The sequence below is a fragment of the Zonotrichia leucophrys genome, chromosome 1A (assembly GCF_028769735.1).
Source record: "Zonotrichia leucophrys gambelii isolate GWCS_2022_RI chromosome 1A, RI_Zleu_2.0, whole genome shotgun sequence".
NCBI classification, from domain to species: domain Eukaryota; kingdom Metazoa; phylum Chordata; class Aves; order Passeriformes; family Passerellidae; genus Zonotrichia; species Zonotrichia leucophrys.
In genome coordinates, this window is record NC_088170.1 from 15,878,529 (window position 1) to 15,900,790 (window position 22,262).

General features: G+C 42.3%; 1 protein-coding gene across 3 annotated transcripts; it reads right to left on the reverse strand.

Moving 5' to 3' along the window:
* Positions 1-5,949: 5,949 nt before the first annotated feature.
* Positions 5,950-21,720, reverse strand: STYK1 (serine/threonine/tyrosine kinase 1). Of its 3 annotated transcripts, none has more exons than XM_064730859.1 (11): positions 21,611-21,720; positions 20,659-20,994; positions 13,697-13,801; positions 12,693-12,836; positions 11,473-11,721; positions 11,042-11,223; positions 9,216-9,299; positions 8,776-8,984; positions 8,527-8,567; positions 8,146-8,242; positions 5,954-7,700 (listed from the first exon to the last, which is right to left on the reverse strand). In XM_064730859.1, the coding sequence occupies exons 3-11, from the start codon at positions 13,761-13,763 to the stop codon at positions 7,496-7,498; spliced, it is 1,278 nt and encodes a 425-aa protein (XP_064586929.1). In that variant the 5' UTR covers positions 13,764-13,801; positions 20,659-20,994; positions 21,611-21,720; the 3' UTR covers positions 5,954-7,495. The 3 variants fall into 3 exon arrangements, with proteins under 3 accessions (XP_064586941.1, XP_064586929.1, XP_064586932.1); XM_064730862.1 differs by lacking the exon at positions 21,611-21,720 and adding an exon at positions 21,371-21,466; XM_064730871.1 differs by lacking the exon at positions 12,693-12,836 and having other exon boundaries at positions 5,950-7,700.
* Between the last annotated feature and the right edge of the window lie 542 nt (positions 21,721-22,262).

Consider the following 22,262-nt stretch of genomic DNA (forward strand, 5'->3'; position numbering starts at 1 on the left):
TTCTAATGACAGAGCATATTATTAACCGAAAAGTAATATACGTAAGGAATGATGTCATACATCCGCTTTTTTGAATACAAAATGGTTTAAGCAATGACAAAAGCTCACAAAGAGGATGATCTTTAGTGATTGAACTGCTGCTCTGATGGATGCCTCATAAATCATTGAGGGAAACTTGCTTTGACAGCGGACTGAAGTAATCTAGCATTCTTCACATCCCATAAATAAGCAATTTAGGCTTGATCAAGATAAAAAAGGTGAGAAATTAAATTTCCTCACCTAGCAAACAGGTAATTCCAGTGCGATAATTTACAGATTGCATTTCTCTTTCACTGCAAGCACCATCAATGAAAGCAATGCAGCTGTGTTTGATCTGTATCAACATCCTTAATTATATCAATTTATTTATTTATATTAACAACACAGCAAGACACAAGAGTTTGAGAACTGAGACAAGAAAATTGAGGGGGGTTACCTTAACTCCACAGGAGGAAGCTGAAATGTAACAGTAGAACAGGTGGTGCCTGTGTCCTATTCTCCATATGTGACTCTGCAGGGTGGCAAAGCAGCCATTCTGACTGAAAAAGGGCAACTGCAAGATGAGAAATAATTATTGTGGTGACCCACATGGGAAACTTGAATTCTTCCACTCCAGAACAAAGCTCTACCATTTCGGATTTGTAGTGACAACCATGGCAACCTGTTCCTGCCATGGTTGCACCAAACTCTGAGCTATTTCTAATGTCACGTTCATGGAGCAAGAGAATATATTGAAAAAGTTCAATCTGTGGAATCCATTACTAAAATCATATGCTTGTACTGCTAGCCCTTTTCTACAACAGCAATTTCACTGACCTGTCCAACAGTATCAGCCTTTCCGCTCAAGTCTTTGATTTGTGTTCACGTTTGCTTAAAGCTAGGTCAGGACTTCAGACAGAAAATAGAAACTGTAGTATCTTCAGAACAGGAGACATCGCAAATCATTAATTATGCTAATTCTGAGAATTATTAGAATTTGAAAATATAATTCTATTAAAACTTCTGTGATTATTTTTACTTTATAGGCTACCAGGAATATACATGCTTAATTTTCAAACATATAAATATTTTTTACACCTTTTCTTAATTTCCTTTCCCTTCTTTTTCTTCTTATACTCCATTTGTTTTTAAAAACACAGAGAAGAACTGGTCAGGGCAGTAATCATGAGATGCTGGAGTTCCTGAAAAGAAGAGAAAAATACAAAAACAAAATCACAATCAAGCCTGGACTTTAAGAGAAAAGACTTTGGTCTGCTCCGGAGTCTGTGTTCATGGGAGAAATCTCACCATGGCAGAGATTCCTGTAGAGAGCTCAGGATGGGACTGGTTTTCAAGGAGCTGCTCCACTGAACTCAACAATGGTCTGTCCCAAAAAAGCAGGATACAAAACAAAGGTGGCAGCAAGTGTCCTCAAGAAGACAGGGAACTACAGGGCAGTCAGCCTGACATGAGGAACTAACATTATAAAATAAATCTTTACAATAAACCTTTGGCTACTGAAAGGAACTCCTTGGGCTTGGAGAGGTTGCTCTGTCTTGTGCTGTGTGGCCTAACAAGGTCTAAAGGAGATTTTTCACCACCTTCACACCCCAAGATCTCCTCCTCCCTCCCTCACTCCACTTTGTGTGGTGTGTGGTTTAAGGGGCTGGCAGCTCCCCACCAGCTTCAGGGGCAGTCCTGTAGGAGTGAGCTGCAGGATGCTGTTGACCCAGTTTCATAGAATAATTCTGTGACTTTTGATATTTCAAACTCATCCAGACAGGGTAGTGATTCAGGGGGCAAAACAAGCTAGTACAGTTCCTCCTAGAATCAATTGTACACACAGCAGGAATCATACAAAGGATGAACACTGACTGAACGCAGAACTTTAGCCAGCCCTGTTTTACAAGTTTGTGGCTCATTGTAGGCAGATTTTTGACATAAACATCAGACTTCTCCCACTTGCCAGCAAGCTGGATCTAAATTCTGCCCCTTCATCCCTGATTTCTTCACTGTGCTACTGCAACTGATTGTATATTCTATCCAAAATATTTAAATACAGAATGCAGGATTTAATTCAATAATATCAATAAAATCAATAATTTAGTGTAAGAGATTAAGTAACTACACCTATTAAACCTAACTCATCAAACTAAATGCTCTTCTCCAGCTTGGAGCTGAAGTACATTTGTTCCAAAAATACACATTCAAAAAAAACCCTTTGATCACAGACAACTCAGCTTGTATCTAGCTCATCTTTTTTTTCTCACAAATCGTAAATCACAGCAAATCCACACTTTGAAAAGATAACACCAGCTCACAGGAAATGCTTTTTCCGAAGACATTAATTTAAACCAGTATTGGAATATGAATCCCAGTATTACCAGTTAGATTGTGCCTGGGCCAGTCTGACCCTCGCTGCTGAGCCAAAGGCGGCTTCTGTGGTGCATCACCCCAGAGACACCTTTAGCTTGCTGATGGTTTCAGCTGGGCACTAAACAAGTCCAGACTTGTTAGGGACTCTGTTTACCTTAGGAAGAAGACTTCAGGAGAAGGTGAAGAGAAAAAAGGAGGGATTCTGCCGGAGGGTTATATGCAGTGGTTTATTCCATGGTTACAGAGGTCTGAATCTTGGGAAGACCTCCAACAGAATCGAGAGCACATGGCCTGCTTCACCTTTTAAGCTCAGGGGGAGGGGAGGGGACAGGTGAGCCACCAACCAGGTGGGAGGGGCGGGGTCTCAAGGGACGAGGGACACCTAGACAGGCCAATGACCTCTGGGCCTGAGGGGCATCCTTTGAATCTGACCAACCACACGACGCCTTGTTGGAATGTTAAGCCTGATTGACAGGACTCACTCAGCAAGGGGTCAAGGGGGGAAGGTAGCCGGGTATTGCCACACCTGGGAGGTGACCTGGAAATATAAAACAGGACATTACAACACACCGCAACAAACCAGGCAGGAAACATCAGCTTGTCTTGAAGACAGGCTGAGGTCAAGAGTTGAGAGCTGCAGCTCAGCTGTGGACATGCTCTTGGTGTAAAGAAAAAAGCAACAATCGACCACGACCAGGCTCAGGCATAAATATCTAATTGCTCTCATTCTTCTTGCAGTGATTCAGGTGAAAAGTTAAGATTTCTCTGGTGGTGACAGCTCTGCTATAGCCTTTCCACATCAAAATATTCTCGCCTTACATACCCAAGCATCATCCTTCACCTCCATGTACTGAATTTTGAAGAACTAATCATAGGAAGATGATCAAATAAAAAAAAAAATTCCTGCAAGGCCGTATGGGAGTTGAGCACATCCACTTCATTACAGTCACCCAATCAAGGTCCATTTAAATGCATAAGAGCATAATAAGCTACAGAGACAGAAACCTGGTGCGCATAAAATAACAGAGGGAGCATTTTCCACATAGTATCAGAGGATGGATGTGAAATTCTGCACTGTTTTATTTCTGAAACTGTTGTACATGAAAAGATGAGCAAAATGAAAAATCAAGACAGGCAATTTTTCTTTCATCCCTTCATTATTTATTTTGGGTTTAAATCAGCATGAACAATTCCTCTCTGTGGTCCTTGTGGATCCCTTCTAACTCAGGGCATTCTATGACTCCATGATTCTATGAAGGAAAACGCCCCTTGCAGAAGGAGGAGCTGTTTAAAAACAAGGCAAGGGGAAAACACTAGCTCACCTCCTCCTTTCATCATAGATAGAGAAACCTGTTAAACCATCCAAAAATATGAGAGTAACATGAAACTTATGTGAAAAAAGTAGCCTTTTTATATGTCTTGGACAGTTGGGGGGGATGTGTGTGGATTATTGCTATTTCTTGATGGTGCAGCACCAGCTATAAATAAAACCACAAGCTGTAGGAGGTAGCACATAAACCAGTGCACTCTCACATTCTCATGACTAAACCAAAGCCCTCACCAAAAATACAATTCTGTGAATTCAGAAAAGCAAGAGTACTGCAATACTTCTCTTCCATGTGGCTGAACAAGAGTCCTTTGCAACATGCCCACTGTAGCACAAAGAAGATTTTGCAGTTTAAAGACTTTCAAAGCTCATATGTGGTTTAAAAAATTCCAAGCATGGTGAAGCCAAATCATACCAGGAAAATTTAATATCTGTGCCTCCGGTCTGTTGTCACTTTTTGGACCACTTTTTTCACTCTGCCTGCTCTGGACAGGATTTCCTCATCCTTAGGAGATCCATTGGATCTGATTCAGTCTCTCACTGAAAAGGTGATCAGATGCCTGAAGAAGACAGGTAGGAGACAAGGCTTTATGTGCAATGAAAGGTAATCTACACTTAAGAAGAACAGAGAAACAGTCCACCAGAAACTAATCAAATTATGCAGATGGCCCTGTCATCTTTGAGAAAATTAAATATAATAATAAAAAGGCAACATTTTTGATGAGAACAAAATATTCAAATTAAACAACTAAAACACTGAAAAGCCATGATTCTCCACAAAACAACTAAAAAATTTCCACCAAGTCCTCAGTGGGTTCACTAAAGAGAAATTGATGCATGAGTCTACATTGACCCTAAAATGGAGACTGCTATGTGGAAAAGATTTCTGTATAGGCTACTTTAAAAAGCACGGAGAGCAGTTAAATTAGGGTAACTCCACATGTACAATTGCATGATGCCAGTATAAAATTTACTATGATTTAGATTCAGTTACTTCCAAACCAACATAAAGTAACCAGGGGAAGACAAATCAGAGTAAGAATGCTTACATTCTTAGAATGACTTGGGCCACTTTATTGAAGGGAAATGAAATCACATCAAACAGCAGGAAAAGGCGTTTTTGTGGGCAAAGTCATAAGCAGGGTCTTGGCACAAATTTGCTTGCAGGGGAAACCAAAGGAGATCTTTTGTTGGAGGCTGTGAGGTGCTCAGCATCTGAATTCCCATGGATTGCCTTGATCAGAGCTTTCACAACAGAAATAAAATATGAGCATTTGTGTAAAGCAGAGCATTGCTTTCTGTGCTCTGAGAACAGAGCTGCATTTGTTACCTTCAGCTCTCTGTTTAACTAGGCTCCCTGTGCATTATTTGTCAGGTCTGCAGCAGCACTGGGGATGCTTTCACAGCTCTGGGATTGTATTACCTGCCACACACTCACCTTTCACAGGCAAGACTTTTCTAAATACCTATTCTTCAGTGGGAGGTTTCAACCAATCAAATGCCTTTTTAAATGAATAGTTTATTCATCAAAGATAACTGTGAATTTGACCTAATTTACCAGGCAGCTTTGAACCTGTCTTCAAGCGAGGGAGAGAGAAAAGGATGTTATTATTTTACCATTTGGAAAAGAAGGTATCTCAGTTTTCCAGGTCAGATTTACACCAACTGGTTTATGAAGATCCAGGTGGCAATTAGCCAACACCATGGGAAAAGTCAGAAAGCTGACTGCTTCCTCTTGAATGGACTTTGCAATGTCCCAGTGTATAGTGGTGACACATGTACTGCATGAACTCACATTTATTTAGGGAAGCAAACTTCATTCCCACAAAGCCTTAGTGACACGGAAAGAACAACTATTTCATTCATGTCATTTTGCATTAAAAATAGAAAGCTTCTTACCATTGTCTTTGGAAGAAGACCAACAAGTTTTGATGGAAACCAGAATGGAAAGAGTCATGCTAAGTGGGGGGATGCTGAGTGAACACTGAATCCACTCTTCACACAGAATGGTAAAATTATTCCTTTAATGTGTATTTAGTCTTTTTTCGCAAGGACCTTTAATGCTCAAAGTGCCAAAATAGTAAGAGAAAAAAAACCCCTAAGATACTGTCAACTTTAGAAATAGAAGTAAGAAAAGCATAATTTTTTTATGATGTCTGTATGTCCATTAAAATCAATGATCAAAAAAATTCATATAAACTTTGGAGTACTCACCTGACCTGCACAGAAAGCACACTCTCCATGAAGATGTATGACATTTGTGTAACAGCTTCTGCATCCACAGAGAGGAAGGGTTTTGCTGTTGTTGGGCAGGGAGGTGTGGGGATTGGTTTTTGTGGGTTTGTATGTTTGAATACAGTGCCCATGCTCCCAAGGGAAGCTAGAGTATAAGCACTGAAGAAATCACAGAGAATTATTGAATACCATCCCAGCATGTTCCCCAGGACATCCCCTCTTTCAAATACTCAACTGATGCATTTTCCTGGGACAGAAAAGATGGGAAAAATTTCCAGAAACCTCATGGTGGGTTGACTCTGGCTGAATGGTAGGTACCCATCCAGCCACTCCATAATTTCCTCTTCTTAACCGGACAGGGGAGAGAAAATACAACAAAAGGCCCCCAGGTCAAGATAAGGACAGTGAGAGATTGTTCACCAACTACTGCTATGGGCAAAAGAGACTCAACTTGAGAAAAATTAGTTTATTGCAAATCAAATTAGGAAGTGTAATGAGAAATAAAACCAAGTCCTGCAGCACCTTCCTCCACCCTTCTCTTCTTCCAAGGCTCAGCTTCACTCCCAATTTCTCTACCTCTTCTCATCCAGCAGGGAGAATGGGAGTTGCAGTGAGTTCATCTCACATTGTCTCTGCTGCTCCTCCTCAGGGGGAGGACTCCTCACACACCTTCCCTGCTCCATTGTGGGGTCCCTCCAAAGGAAAGTAGGTCCTTCAAGAATTTCTCCAACATAAGTTCTTTGCAAGGGTTGTTCTTCATTAAGTGCTCCAGCATGAGCCCCTTTCCATGAGGTGCAGTCCTTCTCCAATGAGGGCTCCTCTCTCCACAAATTCTGCCAGGACAGATTGTGCTCCAGCACAGGCTTCCCTTGGAGTCACAGTCTCCAGACATCCCCCTGCTCTGGCATGGGCTCTGTCAGGGGCTGCAGGTGGGTCTCTGCACCCTCCCTGCCCTCCAGGGGCTGCAGGGGCTCAGCCATGGAATCTCAGGGAAATCCCAGCTCTGGAGCAGCCCCTGCCCCTCCTTCTGCCTGCCTGGGTGTTTGCAGAGCTGCTCCTCTCGCATTCACACTCCTCTCTTTCACCTGCTGTTATGCAGTATCTTTTACACTTTCTTAAATAGGTAATCACAGAGGTGCTACCAGTGTTGCTGAAGGGCTCAGCCTTGACCAGTAGCAGGTCCATTGTGGAGCTGGGGTAAGCTTCTGGCATCCTCTCACAGAAGTCACCTCTGCAGTCCACCCTATCACCAAAACCTTGCCACACAAACCTAACACTCCTTTAATTCAAGTTTCTCATTTCATTTTCTACAGCTTCCTAAACACACTTTACTCCCAAATGACCACTGGCAGAATGACACCAACAGGTTGATTTAACAATAATGATAACAGTTTCTTGTGTCTGGCATGGAGATTTTACAGATGTCTGAAGAACAAAGAGATCCCTTCTAACATACACACCTCGTTCTGAGCTTCAAAATATTTAGAAAGGGAAAACTCTGAGACTTCTTTCTCCTTTACCAAAATACGAAAGGACCCTTCAGAGGATTGTGTATTCCCTCACGAGGCTGTGCACATCAACACCAGCAGCATCAGCATAGAGTTCAGGCACCACTGGCTCAGGCACCTGCAGCACTGTGTGCCCGTTGCTGGTCTTCATGGCTGTTTCCAGGGAGCACAAGAGCTGTGCTGGGGAAGGCCGGTCAGCTGCACTCCACTGCCAGCAGGACTTCATGATGCTGTACCTGTAAATCGTAAAATGATGAAATTATGCCTTTATGCAAAGAAATGTACCTGAGATCTTCCCTTTGGATACTTTGTTCACTTCAGAGAATATCCTATCACTTTGAAGAGAAAAATCATTCCCCAGCAGTGCTGTACCTTGCAAGGAAGCACTGGAGCAGCAAATTGCAAGGGCACTTAAGCAAACAGAAACAAGTGTCATTTTCAACAGAAGGGAATGGAAACAAGTGTCATTTGCAACAGAAGGACAGAAAGCTTTTGGCCACAGGGGTTTTATGCAGCAGAACTCAGTAAGAAGATGTGGCAGACACAAATCTCCTCAGCTAACAGATTACTCTCAGTATACTCTAGACTTAGAAATCTTGTGTAAAATCTCATTTTCTATGTCTCATTTCCATTTAGCTCTGCCAACCTCATGTTCAATTGTCTATAAAGAGAGTGGCTTACATGGCTTGCTGGCAGCTCGAGGGCTGCTTCATAATGTTCTGTTTCTGCAGGTAGGATAAGATGTCAGAAGGTGGCACCTCAGGATATGGTGGAGCACCTGGAAAGGCAAAAGGAGCAACAGTTGAAAACTTTATGGCAGCGTTTGGAAAGAGCAGCTTCTGTGCAAGACTGCCTTCCTTCCCTGTCAGAATCTGGGGTTTTTTCTACCACAATTCACAATAACAGAAGGTCTAAAAGGAATTGATGAGACTTTGCAAATTGGAAAAAAAGAAGGTGCTTATTTAAATGGCCCAACTTTACATTCTAAAAGTTAGAGATTTTGGGTCTTGTTAATTTGCTGCTTCCTCACGTTTTTTTTTTTTTAGCATTAAATCTTCTTACCTAATGTAATCATTTCATACAGTAGAATTCCAAAAGACCATCTGCAAGAAAAGAAAACAAGGTGATGTTTTTTGCTGGCTTAAATACATTAAAACTAGGCATGGCCTGCAGACAGGAGAAAGAATGAGCTGTAAAAGTGGAGTGTTATGCTGAAACTAGATCTGCCTTCCTGTGAATTTCAGGACATGAAATGATACATAAAGGAGAGAAAGAGACAGATGAACTTCTAGTCCCAACATGAAGCCATACATGTCTGCCTTGATGGTAGGGGGTTTGCTCAGGAGCCTCTCTGGTGCCTGCCACTTGACGGGCACTTTCCGTGTGACTGAGCTGGCACCGTGTGTGTGAGTTTCGTAGGCCAGGCCCAAACCACAGAGCTTGGCAGTGAAGTTGTGATGGAGAAGGACATTCCTGGCAGCAATGTCACCATGGAACAAGTTCTTTTCTTCAAGATAAGCCTGGGAAATTGGAAAAGAAAGAAAACAGGAAATTTAATTGATACAAATTTTCACTGAGTTTATGCTTGTCTTCAACACTGTGGAGTTACATGTGCTCAGCAACATAAAGGAAGCATATTTTCACAAAGCCTTTATTCTCAGTGCTTAGGCCAAGAAGACTTAAGCCACTGTACAAACTTGTGTTGCAATCAAGTAAGAAGGAAAAAATGCAACCAACCTGAGCAGACTTACCAGAGCTGCTGCAACCTGCTGTCCAACCTCATATACCTGCCTCTCAGTGAGGTCATAGGGGACACCATCCATTGCCATTACATCCTAGACACAAAATCAGGGACCTTGGTTCAAACAAATGCCACAGCAGTAGTATTGTAGGGAATGTTTCCTTCTAATCTATCTAATCTTATGCCCCTCCTTCTCACAATTGCCCATAAATTGACTGAAATGTAGGAGGACGTGGATGGGTGATGCTGAGGGTATATTGAGTAAGACAAATTAGAGATACTAATGGGCAAATTGACACATGGGGAAAAAATTATTGTTAGACAGAAATTGTCAGAATGACAGTGAAGAATGACAATCCACACAGATGAATGAAAGTTATATTATAAATTAGAATGATGAGTAGAAAACCACATTTCTAACTCATGAATTGGGCACCTAGTACGAGACTAACAGTCCATCTCTCCTACCACCCTGCCTGTTACAGTGAGAGATGAGAGAGAGAATAAGGTAAACACACAATGTTCTTCCTGTGCCATTTTACAGCCCACAGATACATTCTACTTAAAAACTTCCTTAGATGGTTATGGTTTCAACATGTTCAGTAACCTTTGAAAGGTTACCATCCATAACTGACCTAATACGAACTGTCAGTATACACACCAGTCAGTGGCAAGACATTCCATTAGTCAGATCTTCAGATCATGAAGAATCACCTCCATTTGTTTGTTTTGAACATGGCATGTACTAGCTTTATTTCCTACCACCTGGACCTTCTGCTGAACAGGACAGGAAGCAATTCTTCTCTATTTAGAGTTTCAGATGTAAGAGAGTGATGGATTTAGACAGTAACAGCAGAGTTTTGTTTCTGTGCCTTTTGTAACAATGAGCCATAGAATCAGAATATGCTGAAGTGGAAGCGACCCACAAGGACCACTGAATCCAACTCCTGGCCCTGCACAGGACATCCCAACAACTCCACCCTGTCCCTGACAGTGTTGTCCAAACACTCCTGGAGCTCAGACAGCCTTGGAGCTGTGACTATTCCCTGGAGCCCCTGTTCACTGCCCCAGCACGCTCTGTGGGAAGAATATCCTCCTGCTATCCAATCTAAACCTCCCCTGATAGTTAGGCTCTTTTTAAACTTGAGTTAACATTGTCACTGGACTGCATATTTTCATACTATCAGACCTCATCCCACCAGATTTTGCCACTCATCAGCAATGGGCAGACATGAAGCCATCATTCATATATAAGAAACTTCTTCCTGTGCATTATTTCATTTTAAACTATGCTGAATTTTATCTGTTTTTTTTTATTGGCAAGTCTGTCAATCTTGGATGATCCTTCTGCAATTCCTTTGGGTCTGCCCTTGGCTTTACTGGCTGGAATCATCAGCAAATATCCTCACGTCATTGTCATCCCATTTTTAGGTTATTAATACACGGAATTAACAGCACCACGGCCTAGATAGCTGACCTCCCTTCAGTGCAAGTGCCAACCTTTCATTCTTATATTCTATTTCCTGTCTTTACCAATTAGTTATCATCCCATGACCTTCCCCTGTGTTGTAACTGCTCTGCTTTCTTAAAAGCATTTGGAGTGATTTAAAACTTTAGGAATTCAGGTGAATTTATGAATTCATTCTCATTTCAGTGGCTGCAATGCCATTCAATGGTCTGCCAAGTAGGACATGTGTAGAACTTCTTTGGAGCACGGAAATAGTTTTGATTGATATAGAGGGATGCATGGAGAGATGAAAAAAAAAAATTACTTATGGATAGATATGTACCTAAGGAATTTAAGAAGCTATTCTGTCATCACTTCTTTTGACTCACCTTCCGACATGTCCACAGAAATGTCAGCAGGTCACCAAGAGACACATCTTCCATGATCATATACAGTGGGAGCTGGTCTACACAACATCCAACCAATTCAACCAGGTTCTCATGATGGCCAAGGTTTTGATGGAATTTAATCCTTCCCAAGAAATCCTTCACTTTCTGGGGACTAGCTGGATCTGAGAGAACAAAAGAAAACAAATTGAAAACAAAACAACAACAAATGGAAGCAGCAAAGAACAGGTTGACAGCTAAAACCAACATGGTCAGCAATCTTTAATCCTACCAAGACATTCCTACAAGAACATCTTGGACTTACTGTACTGAACGTAACTTGTTCTTGCCCAGAACTGATGGCAACGCTCTGCCCAGCACCATGCCTGGGATACAGAGACTGTACCAAAGTGGATCCTGACCACGGCCCATACCTTGCAAGGCTTTCAACACCACAGCCTTAGTCTTCCCAGAGCTCCCGGTTTCCAACTGTGCTCTGTAGATGCTCCCATAGGCACCAAGTTTGATCAGTTGCAAGCTGTCTGGTAAGAGTTTCTCTCGTGGTATCTCTAATTCTTTCAGAGTCAAGGATGCAGAATTTAGCAGGCTCTCCACAGAGCTCTCACTCAGCTGGATGTAGCGGTTCTCTGTTGAGCAGGGTTCCTGCTGATTCTTTCTTGTCACTGACAAAAGAAAACACATATGATGCATAAAAGCAGACAGATGAACTCTTGTAATAGATGCCAGTGCTCATCCTTCCATGCTCTTTAATTTTTGCTCCACAGTGTTTCAGAAATCAGGGCAAAATAAGGAACTGTTATTTTATCCTACTTATCCTGGCCCTTGAAGAGGACAAAGAATTTATCTCCCACTCTATTTGATGAAAAGACAGAACCAGTCTAGAAATTTCTCCCATATTTAACTACATAACCTTTATAGATAAGACACATTTGTACTTCATTCCATGTGCTCAAGCAATGAACATTTTCTTTTATTACCAGTTCTCAATTATTTCTCTTAATATAGGCCCAAGATCTGTTTCCCTCTACATACACAAAATTAGTTCAGAAGTGTATTTTCATTTCCACACAGCCACACGTGTGCCAACAAACCTTTCCCTACCCCCTCACCAGTTCTACTTCACCCTGTTCTACTACCTACTACCCCCTCACCCTGTTCTACTTCACGTTATCTCCATAGGAAGAGGGTGACAACAGCTTGAAATTAAATTTCTTAAATGGCAGTATAGAAAACAGATTAACTAGGTGTAATCTACACCAAAATTACTATAATTCATAATTACCCCGGTAAAACGCTCCTTGCAGCAGCCTCCAGGAGCTGTTACACAAATACACTTTGCAGCTCTTGTGATGTTACCACAGTACATAAAACAGCCCACATGGCATGATGCATTAGATTTTCTCAGGCCCATCTATACTACAGCTTCCACCACTGCTGCTGCAAAATGAAGTAAATCAGTGTTCACAATTTTTCTGCTGTTTACTGGATTGCTGAATACCACTCAGGATCCTTATAAATGGTTTTGCCTAACAGCTCAAGTGATGGGGAAATGGAATTGGCTTCTGACTGTATTTGCCATATTGTATTGGCTGAAACCAGTACTCTTTCCTCTGGCTGAAAAGCATTTTTTTACCTTGGGTTCTGGCTGGTGCTGATTGCTCCTGCTTTGCACGCAGGCCGCGGCAGTGGAGCCAGAGGATCACACTGAGCACAATGACAAAAAGTCCCACCAGGAGAGCTGGGACAACGATCACTTCCGTTTGATGTTCACGCACAACTGACAGCGGAGAAAGAAAATGGAAAACCAAGGAGTAAGCAGCACACTGGTTCTGTGTAACCATGTAGCAACAATCCATTTCAGTAACTTTCAGCCCCAAAAGTGTGTGCTGCATCCTCTGGAATAACTGAACACTGTTAGTGCTGCCACCTTATTTTTCAAAGGTGCTGAGTACCTAAACTATACATTTAGTATGAAGTCACTAAGACTCCCACACCCAACGTCACTTATTTAGATGCTTTAATATGCAGGCCAGGAATTGTAGCCATTTGAAGTCACATCCACCAGAGAAACAGAAACAGCACTGGCAGTAGGACAGCAGGGAGATGGGACAGGCTGGATATTGCTATGTCATCATGTGCAATTGCAGCTCCAGCTCCTTCCAGTAAAATTACACAGAGCATTTTAAAGGAAACTAGGTGTGGTCACCTTTGGAATTTGACTGGAAGACATTGCAATTAGCAAGGCTTGTGAAGGTAACTATCTTTCTCATGTCTCCAGATTTGGAGGTGGTTGAGACCATTTTTTCTCTTCCTAAAGATGGCAGAAAGTCATGAAATCAAAATCCCACAAAATTGGTCCTTTGGGAAGCTGCAGGGAATCTTTAATGACTGCTGTACACCTCATTCAAAGTAGTAATTCTCTAAAATGGCTGAAATTATGTGAGATTAATCCAGCCACAGAGGCTTCATCCCCATAAACATTTCTTCCCTGAAACACAATGCAGGGAAAGCTCCATCAAATCTTTCTGTGTGGGCTGGGATGTAGTGGAGGAGAAGAAAGGGCTTGGCACACTTTTTAGTGAACCTGGTCTTCCTACAGGCATGTGAAATCCTATTAAAGGAATGTGTGAATCTTACCACATAGCTTGTCATTGCTATTGCACTCCAGCAGCATCCGTGAGAATCTTTTCACATCCCCTGCCATGCTCAGGTACAAGCAAGCAGGCCTCCAGCCCCCACTTTCTGCACAGACATAAAGAACAATAACAAAGTTTATTGGGAGAAAGGATGATGATGAATGAAGAAGTGAAGTGAATAGGGAGCTTTCTACCCCTTACAATCAGTGGCTGCAGGGAGCAGCACTGGGATTTGAAGGCTTGCAGAATGACACAGGACATCCACTATCACATTTTTTGGATTATGCCCTGCATGACCAGAGAGAATTTAGGGTTAAACTTGTTCTACAGTGCTCCACAAGCAAATGAGGACCCCTAGTCCTAAAGGCTGGCATATGCACAAAAATCCATAGATATGAACCTAATTATATTTAAAGAACATCTAATACCCTCCTAGCTAACACATTTTTAAGATGCCAGAATGGCTCAGCATTTTATCTTCTGGTCTTGCAGAGAAAATGTCATTCCTGACTACAGTCCTTGCCACAACTTCTACTGTTGCTGTACAAAGACAAGGAGAAAAAAGTGTTGTCATTAGGGCTCTCTGGTACCAACTTCTGAGCACTGCCAAGTCTGCAGGTATTCTGAAGAACAACATCTGCATCTCTTCTGCATTTGTAGCTGAAAATCCACAGCCTGTACAAGCATGCACCTTGTTTAGTCACTGCTTCTTATAAACATTGCCAAAATGTAAGACTTAACAGCTTTGCAAACAGTATTATCTAGAACATTTTATTGGAACTGTGACTTCTATCCTGTAAGCACCTACTGTGCTTTCAGCTATGAGTTTCAGGCAATTAATTTCAATGGCAAATATAGGGCATTGATTTTATGGACTTTGGTGATGAAATGTTTAACAGTTTGTTCTCATGCTTAAAATTAATAACTGAAATTATTTTTTACCAGTTGCACGTCAGAGACAGCAGAGAGAGGCAAATGGAATATACCTGTGCTTTGAGGTATCACAAAAAGTCTTTTTCCTGTTTTTTATTTAATTTCATTCTTAATGTGCTAGCAGATTTACCTGGTTCCAAGGCTGGCTACACCAGGAATCCAGCCAAAGGAGTAATAACACAGCAATAATACCAAGCTTTTCAGGTACACTCTGAAAGCAAGTACACTGAAACAACCCACACACAAATACACAGGACCAGTCCTGGCTTCCTTCATTCTCAGGTACACACAGACTTCAGGACCATTAGCCAGCAATCATATTGTATAAGTCATGAAGAGTCCAAGCTCCATCTTAAAACTTGCCAATGGCTTTGCACAGGTGCTTACTAGAAAAGCACACTGACATTTACACACCATGCATGCACAGGCACACAAAAGCACATAGACCCCCATTTGTGCTTACAGAGAGTGCAGCAAAGATCCATGGAAAAAGCTCTGACACAGCAGCCATGTCTACACTGGTCCTCTCTGTAAAAAAGATTCCTCCCTACTCTTTATGCACCTCCCAGCAGTGATGCCAGTGGGTGGCACTCATGTTTTCCAACCACACTCAGGGCAGAACCATGGGATCCAGGAAGGAAAACACTGGCAGTCACTGGCACTTTGTTTGCTCTGGCACTCCCATGTACTGTAGTTTCTTATGGAGGTGTAAGCACTGGAAAAGATTGATTACAGAAGCCCACTTACACTCTTTCTCTCTATCCTCTCACAATACTCAGCAAGCAGAAAAAGAAGTTTTGCTCACTATGGTAATTCTGAAGTGCCTTTCAGTGCTACTTTTCAGGCCAAGACTAAATAAATTCCTCTACTAGGCTGTTTCTGCAGCTTACTTGTCTAACAGTAACATCACTGCGGTTCTTGCATTCCTATCCTCACAAGGAGAATGGTAACTCAGAAATCCACAGAACTCACATTATACATTTAATATTTTTTGCAGTGGGAGATACACAAAAGTTATGTGGAACTAATGTGTTTATGTGCATACTCAACACAGAGCAGGACTACTGACAGTGCTCAACTACTTATTTTATTAGATGAAGACATTTTTCCAGTACCAACAGAGGATAAAGGAAACAAAAATATCTTAAAAGGTTCAAAATCTGTACCTCACTGGCATTCTGATTTTCCTTGCCTGTGGGTTAACACTGTACCAAGATCAGTACTGTCTAGATCATGTGAACATATACACTGTGTTACTTCAATTTAGAATTTGCATTAGAGAATTTGTGCAATTTTAACTAAATGTCAGCTTCTTCATTCCACTGGATTTTTTAATATTCTTTTACACAGACTGAATCCACTCACTGGAATTCATAGAATTGTAGAGATTGGAAAAGATCATTAAAATAATCAAATCAGTCAGCCCAGTACCATGTTCATCACTAAACCACGCCCTCGTGTGCCACATCCACGGGCTTTTTGTACATTTCCAGGCATGGTGATTCCACCAACTTCACTGGGTAGCCTATCCCAATGTTTAATAAATCTCCGCAAAGAAATTTTTCCTGATCTAATATAAACATCCCCTGACACAACCTGAGGCTGTTTCCTCTCATCCTGTCCCTTGTTCCCTGGCAGCAGAGCCTGATCCCCCCCAGCTGTCCCCTCCTGTCAGGGAGTTGTGCAGAGCCAGAAGGGCCCCCTGAGCCTCCTTTTCTCCAGGCTGAGCCCCCCCAGCTCCCTCAGCCCCTCCTGGTGCTCCAGCCCCTTCCCCAGCTCCATTCCCTTCTCTGGACACGCTCCAGCCCCTCCATGTCCATTTCTTGTCCTGAGGTTCCCAGAAGTGCCCCAGGATCTGAGGTGCGGCCCCAGGAGTGCCAGCCCAGGGGACAGTCACTGCCCTGGCCCTGCTGCCACACCATGGCTGGCACAGCCCAGGTGCCATTGGCCTCCTGCCCCCCTGGGCACACCTGGCTCCCGTCCAGCCGCTGTCCCCAGCACCCCCAGGGCCTTTCCCATCTTTCCAGCCCCTCTGCCCCAGCCTGGAGCTGCAGGGGGTTGGTGTGACCCAAGGCAGGACTGGGCCCTTGGCCTTGTGGAATCTCAGAGCACTGGCCTGGGCCCATGGATCCAGCCTGTCCAGATCCCTCTGCAGAGCCTTCTGACCCTTCTGAACCCAAATCCTGATTTCAAAGCTAAATATACAATGAAGACCACAGTACCTAAAAATAGCAGAAGCAGCGGCTCTTAGACAATGGGAAATACAAGGCAAAACCTTAGCAGAAGTTGAACTACAGTCACCTGCAAACTGCTCCTAGCAGGCTACTTGGTGCACTACACGTGGCACAGCAGTTCCACAACCTGGCAGCAGTGCCAGGTTAATTAGCCCCCATCCTACACCAACACTGCCCCTCTGTGCACATTTGCCAACAGGATGAACACTTGGGGAAAAGGCAGCATTTTGTTTCCAGCTGTGTTTGCTTGCCAAGCTGTTTTGCTGCCCTGGCAATTTAGACAAAGCACAGAGGGCAACACAGGGACAGGAATAAGCAGCTAGAAGGTGGCAGCTGTGGGATCTGCTTAAACCAGTTCAGGAAACCCAAATAGTGAATGTCAGTGTAGCTGAGCTGAATTAAGTGTTCACCAATGCCAAAAGAAGGGATTATCTCCTGTCTTTGCTGTCTTCTTATTGCTTGTTTTGCCCTCAGTTGTGCAATTGATCACATGGTAAGTTGATTCAAACCACTAACCAAGCAGGAAAAATCCACTGCTCTTTTACCATGGTGATTTCCTGCCATTTTAGCAGCTGGTATTAGTCAGGGGTGAATGGCTAATTCATCTAAAGCTTCAGTGTGAAACCACTCCCTGTGTCAGCACAGATCCACAAGCTCTGTGTGCCAGCAGAAGCCTTACCATGATTTTTCCAGTCCCCTGTCATTCATTCTCAGATGGATACTGTCCCCTTAGCAATAGCAGAAGCATTCACACAATTGTAAAGCCCTAAAATCATCAATCCTCTCCGACATTTTATGGCCTGAAGTTCTCATTATGTTATTTAAAGTGCCAGGACGAAGACTTAAGAAGCCTGAGTGACAAACTTTGTGGTGAAGACTGAAAAGAAATATCAAGACTTAAGACACCCATGAAATATATGGGAACAGACAGCTTGAATACTGCCCACACAGAAGCTGCCTGCTGCTTGCTCCTGCCATGTTCAGGAGAGTTAAGTTGTCCATATTCACAGCAAATACACAGTTTTGCCCCTGAATATGTCTAATTTGTAAGCTATGAGCAGTTTCCATCATCAGTGTGAACATGCAAATCCTTGTGTAATGATTAGCCAAAGGTCTAAAGAAACAGCTGATTAATTAAATACGACAAAAACAAAGGCTAAGATTCATCTAGATCTTCATTAGACCCTATAAAAAATGCTATGAGCTGACATGGACTTAATGCAGTTATTTCTCCAGACATACTGTCCCATGTTAACTGCATACCACTTTATAATAAAATATTCTTACACTTGTTTTTCATGCACCAATTGGGAGGACCAGCCATAATGTGACTACAGGCACATAAAGAACAGCTGAGTAATTCAGTAACTTCAGTCCAGCACACTGCCTGACTGATAAAAGACAAATCCTTAAACCTTATGTCTGCTACTCAATTCCTTGCAGTGGCAAAACCTTGCTCTCCAGCTTTGACCGTTACTATTTCACTGCTGCTTTTATTATTTCCCTCCTCTTTTATCTGACCTTTAAACACGATCAACAGTCAAGGCTTTGGCAACTGCTCTGCACAAGCGCACTGTGCTGGCTGTGCAGCAGGAAGGGAGAGCAGCTACCCGGGAACTGCAGGAACCAAAGCCACAGGAAACCACAGGTGTGGGCAGTTGTGGACATTGAATGTCAGAGAAGAGGGAGAAATAAAGCACCACTGTAAAGCAAACACTGAAAAAGAGATTTATTTTTTTTCCCCTGCCATGTCCACTGTTTACTAAAAGCAGCATCCAAAACAAATAAAAAATGAGCCTGACGGGTGTCAGCCATCCATTTGCACACTCTGCACACTCTGTCTCTTCTGCCAGAACACCTTAGAGACTATTTCCAACAGACCATGTCACTTTTGCAAGGTTTCCCTGGCCCACAGAGTCACCTCATCTCTCACTGCAAGGCACCTCTGGGTCACCAAGCAGCATCTTCACCTGTGCTGAATGGGAAATTCTGACCAGCCACACCAGAGTCCCTTCTGTCCTTGAGAACAAGGACTAAAAATAATATCCTGTGGCTTGCTGTAGCAATGTCTCAGCTGTAAAGATTTAGTATTATAACTCACTTTTGAAACAGCTGGTAGCTGTAACACCCTGTAAGAAAACAGTGTTTCAAAAATCAGATACAGAAACACAATATTTTCTCTTGGTCCAAAATTTAAAGCATACTGAAATATCAAACTTAGGCTAGCTGCTACAGAAGCATATTAAAGGAGTGAAAGAAAATTAGGCTGACCACTTTTGAAGAGCTAGACCACAGAGAAAACAGCAAATAATGAGGCCCATGCTGCTATTTGAGCAGGTGGTTACTTGGAGGAAACTTGGCTTCCTTTCAATACAGCAGGAAAAACAGGCAAAGTTAAGAGTCACTACTGCACTGAAAAATGAGTCAGGAGAACTCACTGCTGCTGTGCTTTATGCTAAAAATGTTAGTTCTAACTGGCACCATTTCAGTGGAGATATGCAAGTTCTTACGGTGCTAGGTTTTGCTTAGATCATCTACAAAAATTAATTTATTTGTGCTGCATAAGGAAATCTAAGCACGGAAGTGTGAAATGGTACAGAACCTGAATAAGGATTAAGACAAAGATATTTTTTCTAATGCGGACATGGACTACTATAATTTCTGGAAAATTAACATATATCTTCAACATTCCCAATGAACTAAGGCCACCCAAAGTAATTCCTCACAGGTAAGCTGAAGAATGAGTTAAAATAATAAAAAAAAACCCAAGGAGTACATTACGCTGAAGCCCTTAATGAGCAGGCCATAAAAAGTCTAGAGGCCAAACTTTCAACAGTACACTATTGTCTATGGCTTCCTTTTATGAAAGCAAAAATCATATACTACTTTTGAAAATGTCTCCCTGCTGACTGAGCTCTGATTTTGCTGGTAGATGCCTGTATTAAGCCTGTATCAAACCCCAGCACAAATACAGAAATTCTGAAAAACTGTGACAGCAAAAGCTATGACAGAACATGAGAAGAATGAAGGATTTTTGTTTCAAAGGACTATGCATACATATAGCTCTTGTTGTGAAAAACCAACTGTGTGATAAAAACACTCTATGACATCACATTACTGCTTAAAGGTTTCAGAAATCCACCATAAATCTGGTTTCATAAATTCACGGCCACCTGAAGCTGTGTAGATAATTTTAGTTTTAGTTTTCCATGTTCTGGATGTTTCTTGGTGGATCTAACACAAATTTTGTTTGTAATTTAATCAGTAGCTCATGCACATATAGGTAAACACATAAAAATCTAGATATCTGCACCACTTTGGGTTAGAGATCACTGTATTACAATCAAGCAACAGTGATGGGAGTAAAATGGTAATTAGTTCTGAATTCAGCCCGAGGCATGTATTACTTAACTAAAGACTGGACATATTTATACACACATGCATAGCATCACCCTGTTTCAGTGAACTGAGACTAATTTTATACAAAACTTAATTACTTTGTTATTTCCTCCCCTTTAAAAAAGGCCTGTGAGCCATTTCATTCAAATCAGACAGAGTGTAGAGGACATCCCTTTTATTTTTTCCTAAACCCCAACACCATTATGATAACAGAAATGGCTGTAAGTAGCTTCACTACCAGCAGTAAGCACATGCACATATGTACATGCACACACACACACATATAGACTTTACAGTACAACCACCTTCTAATTCAGGTCACATTTATGTTATTAGAAGTATTTTAAGAAATAAATATTCATGGGCTGATCTTCCAGAAGTGCTTTCTCTCACTTACCTGAGTGACACCACGTCCCTTGCCCTGCGGTTGTCTTTTCCTGAAGCTCTCCTGCTGCCGGTTCCCAGTTTGTGAGGCCACTCCCAGTAACCCTGATGATTACCTTTGGTAGGGTTGTAATTCTTATGATTAAGTTCCTCCTCACTGATTTTTCTACTCCAGTCCCGCCCAGCTTCGGCTCCTTGCTGCTCTAGGTCTGCCCAGCTGTCTCCCCAGGGATGTCCAACACACAGCTGACAGGAAGGCACACACTTGCAGAACAGGTCTGTCTGGCTTCCACACACCTGCTGCTCATGGGCTGACTACAGGCACAGCAAAGAGCCCCCAGGCAGGCACCTGCAGTGGGTTTGAAAGGCACACCAACACAGATCAAAAGGGACAGGTTATGTAATAAACAGAATTCATACACTTATGGCTGCTGGTTCGCATTTAAAAAGAATGGGCCCTTGGAACACAAAATCTGTACAAAACCCCCAGGACTCCAGAGGCTGAAAAAGCATTCCATCAGGAACACAGTCTGCAAATGAAGAAAGAGATAAAAGACTAATGATATCAAAACATGCTACAGAAAACAGCAGAAACACAGGGTTTTTCACATTCTGCCTTGCCCCTTTGCGTCCCTCCTGCTTAGGTTGTCCACGCATTCTGCCAGAGCTTTGGAAAGTTCTGACAGAACGCATGGACAAACAATATTCCTGAACTTCCCTGTGACCTTTTCCTGCCATGATGCCCTGGGGGTCTCCATTGTGCTCCACTGGTGTCCTCAGCAGCCGTGGGGTCTAATCTTCATCACACCTCTGCATCTTCGTTCTGGGGACTTTCTTCCCAACCACTGCATGCATGCAAGCCCCAGCTGTTGGTCTGCCCTCCCCTATCACTGATAAATCTTGTGTTAAGAGTTTCAGATTCATGAGTCCTGCTTATGTGAGTCTACACAAGATTATTTGCTTACCTGCTTCACAGGAGTGAGAGGCAGTTGCATTTCAAGAGTAAACAACAGTTCTTGTTGAGAGACAAACTTCATTTCACACTCAGCAACTCAATGCAGGTGGCTTGGGGAAGATGCAGCAGATGATGTGATCTCTGCCAACTGTTTTGGCCAAACTCATCTACTCCTATTAAGACTTTGTCACTGCATATAATTATGTTGTTGTGGGGAAAATTTTAGTTGTGGCACAATCAATACCTTTAGGTATCAAAAGACAATAGTTAATTTAAGAGACTCTTCTGCTTAGCATTATTCTTCCAGCTGTCATTAACCCATGTGTCCAAAACAGTGAAAAGCAGGAGTGATTTTTTCATTGCTTGATCTCTCTACAGACACTGGCAGGAGTGGGCAAAGTAGTATCAGTAAAACAGTCCTGTGATATGGATTTTTATCCCCTGAGAAACCAGGAGAGACATTTTCTAGACTGAAAATTTTCTTGAAATAGAAAGATCACTACTGCAGAATGTAGGCCTAGACTGATTTCAGCTTTCCTCTCATTCTGGCACTAATTTGCATTGACTCTCTGTAGTGTTTTCTCCATGAAGGAGCAGGGATCTGCCTTATACCTCATTCTCCATTAAATAGTAGCAAAATGCAAAAAACATTTCCTCATTTA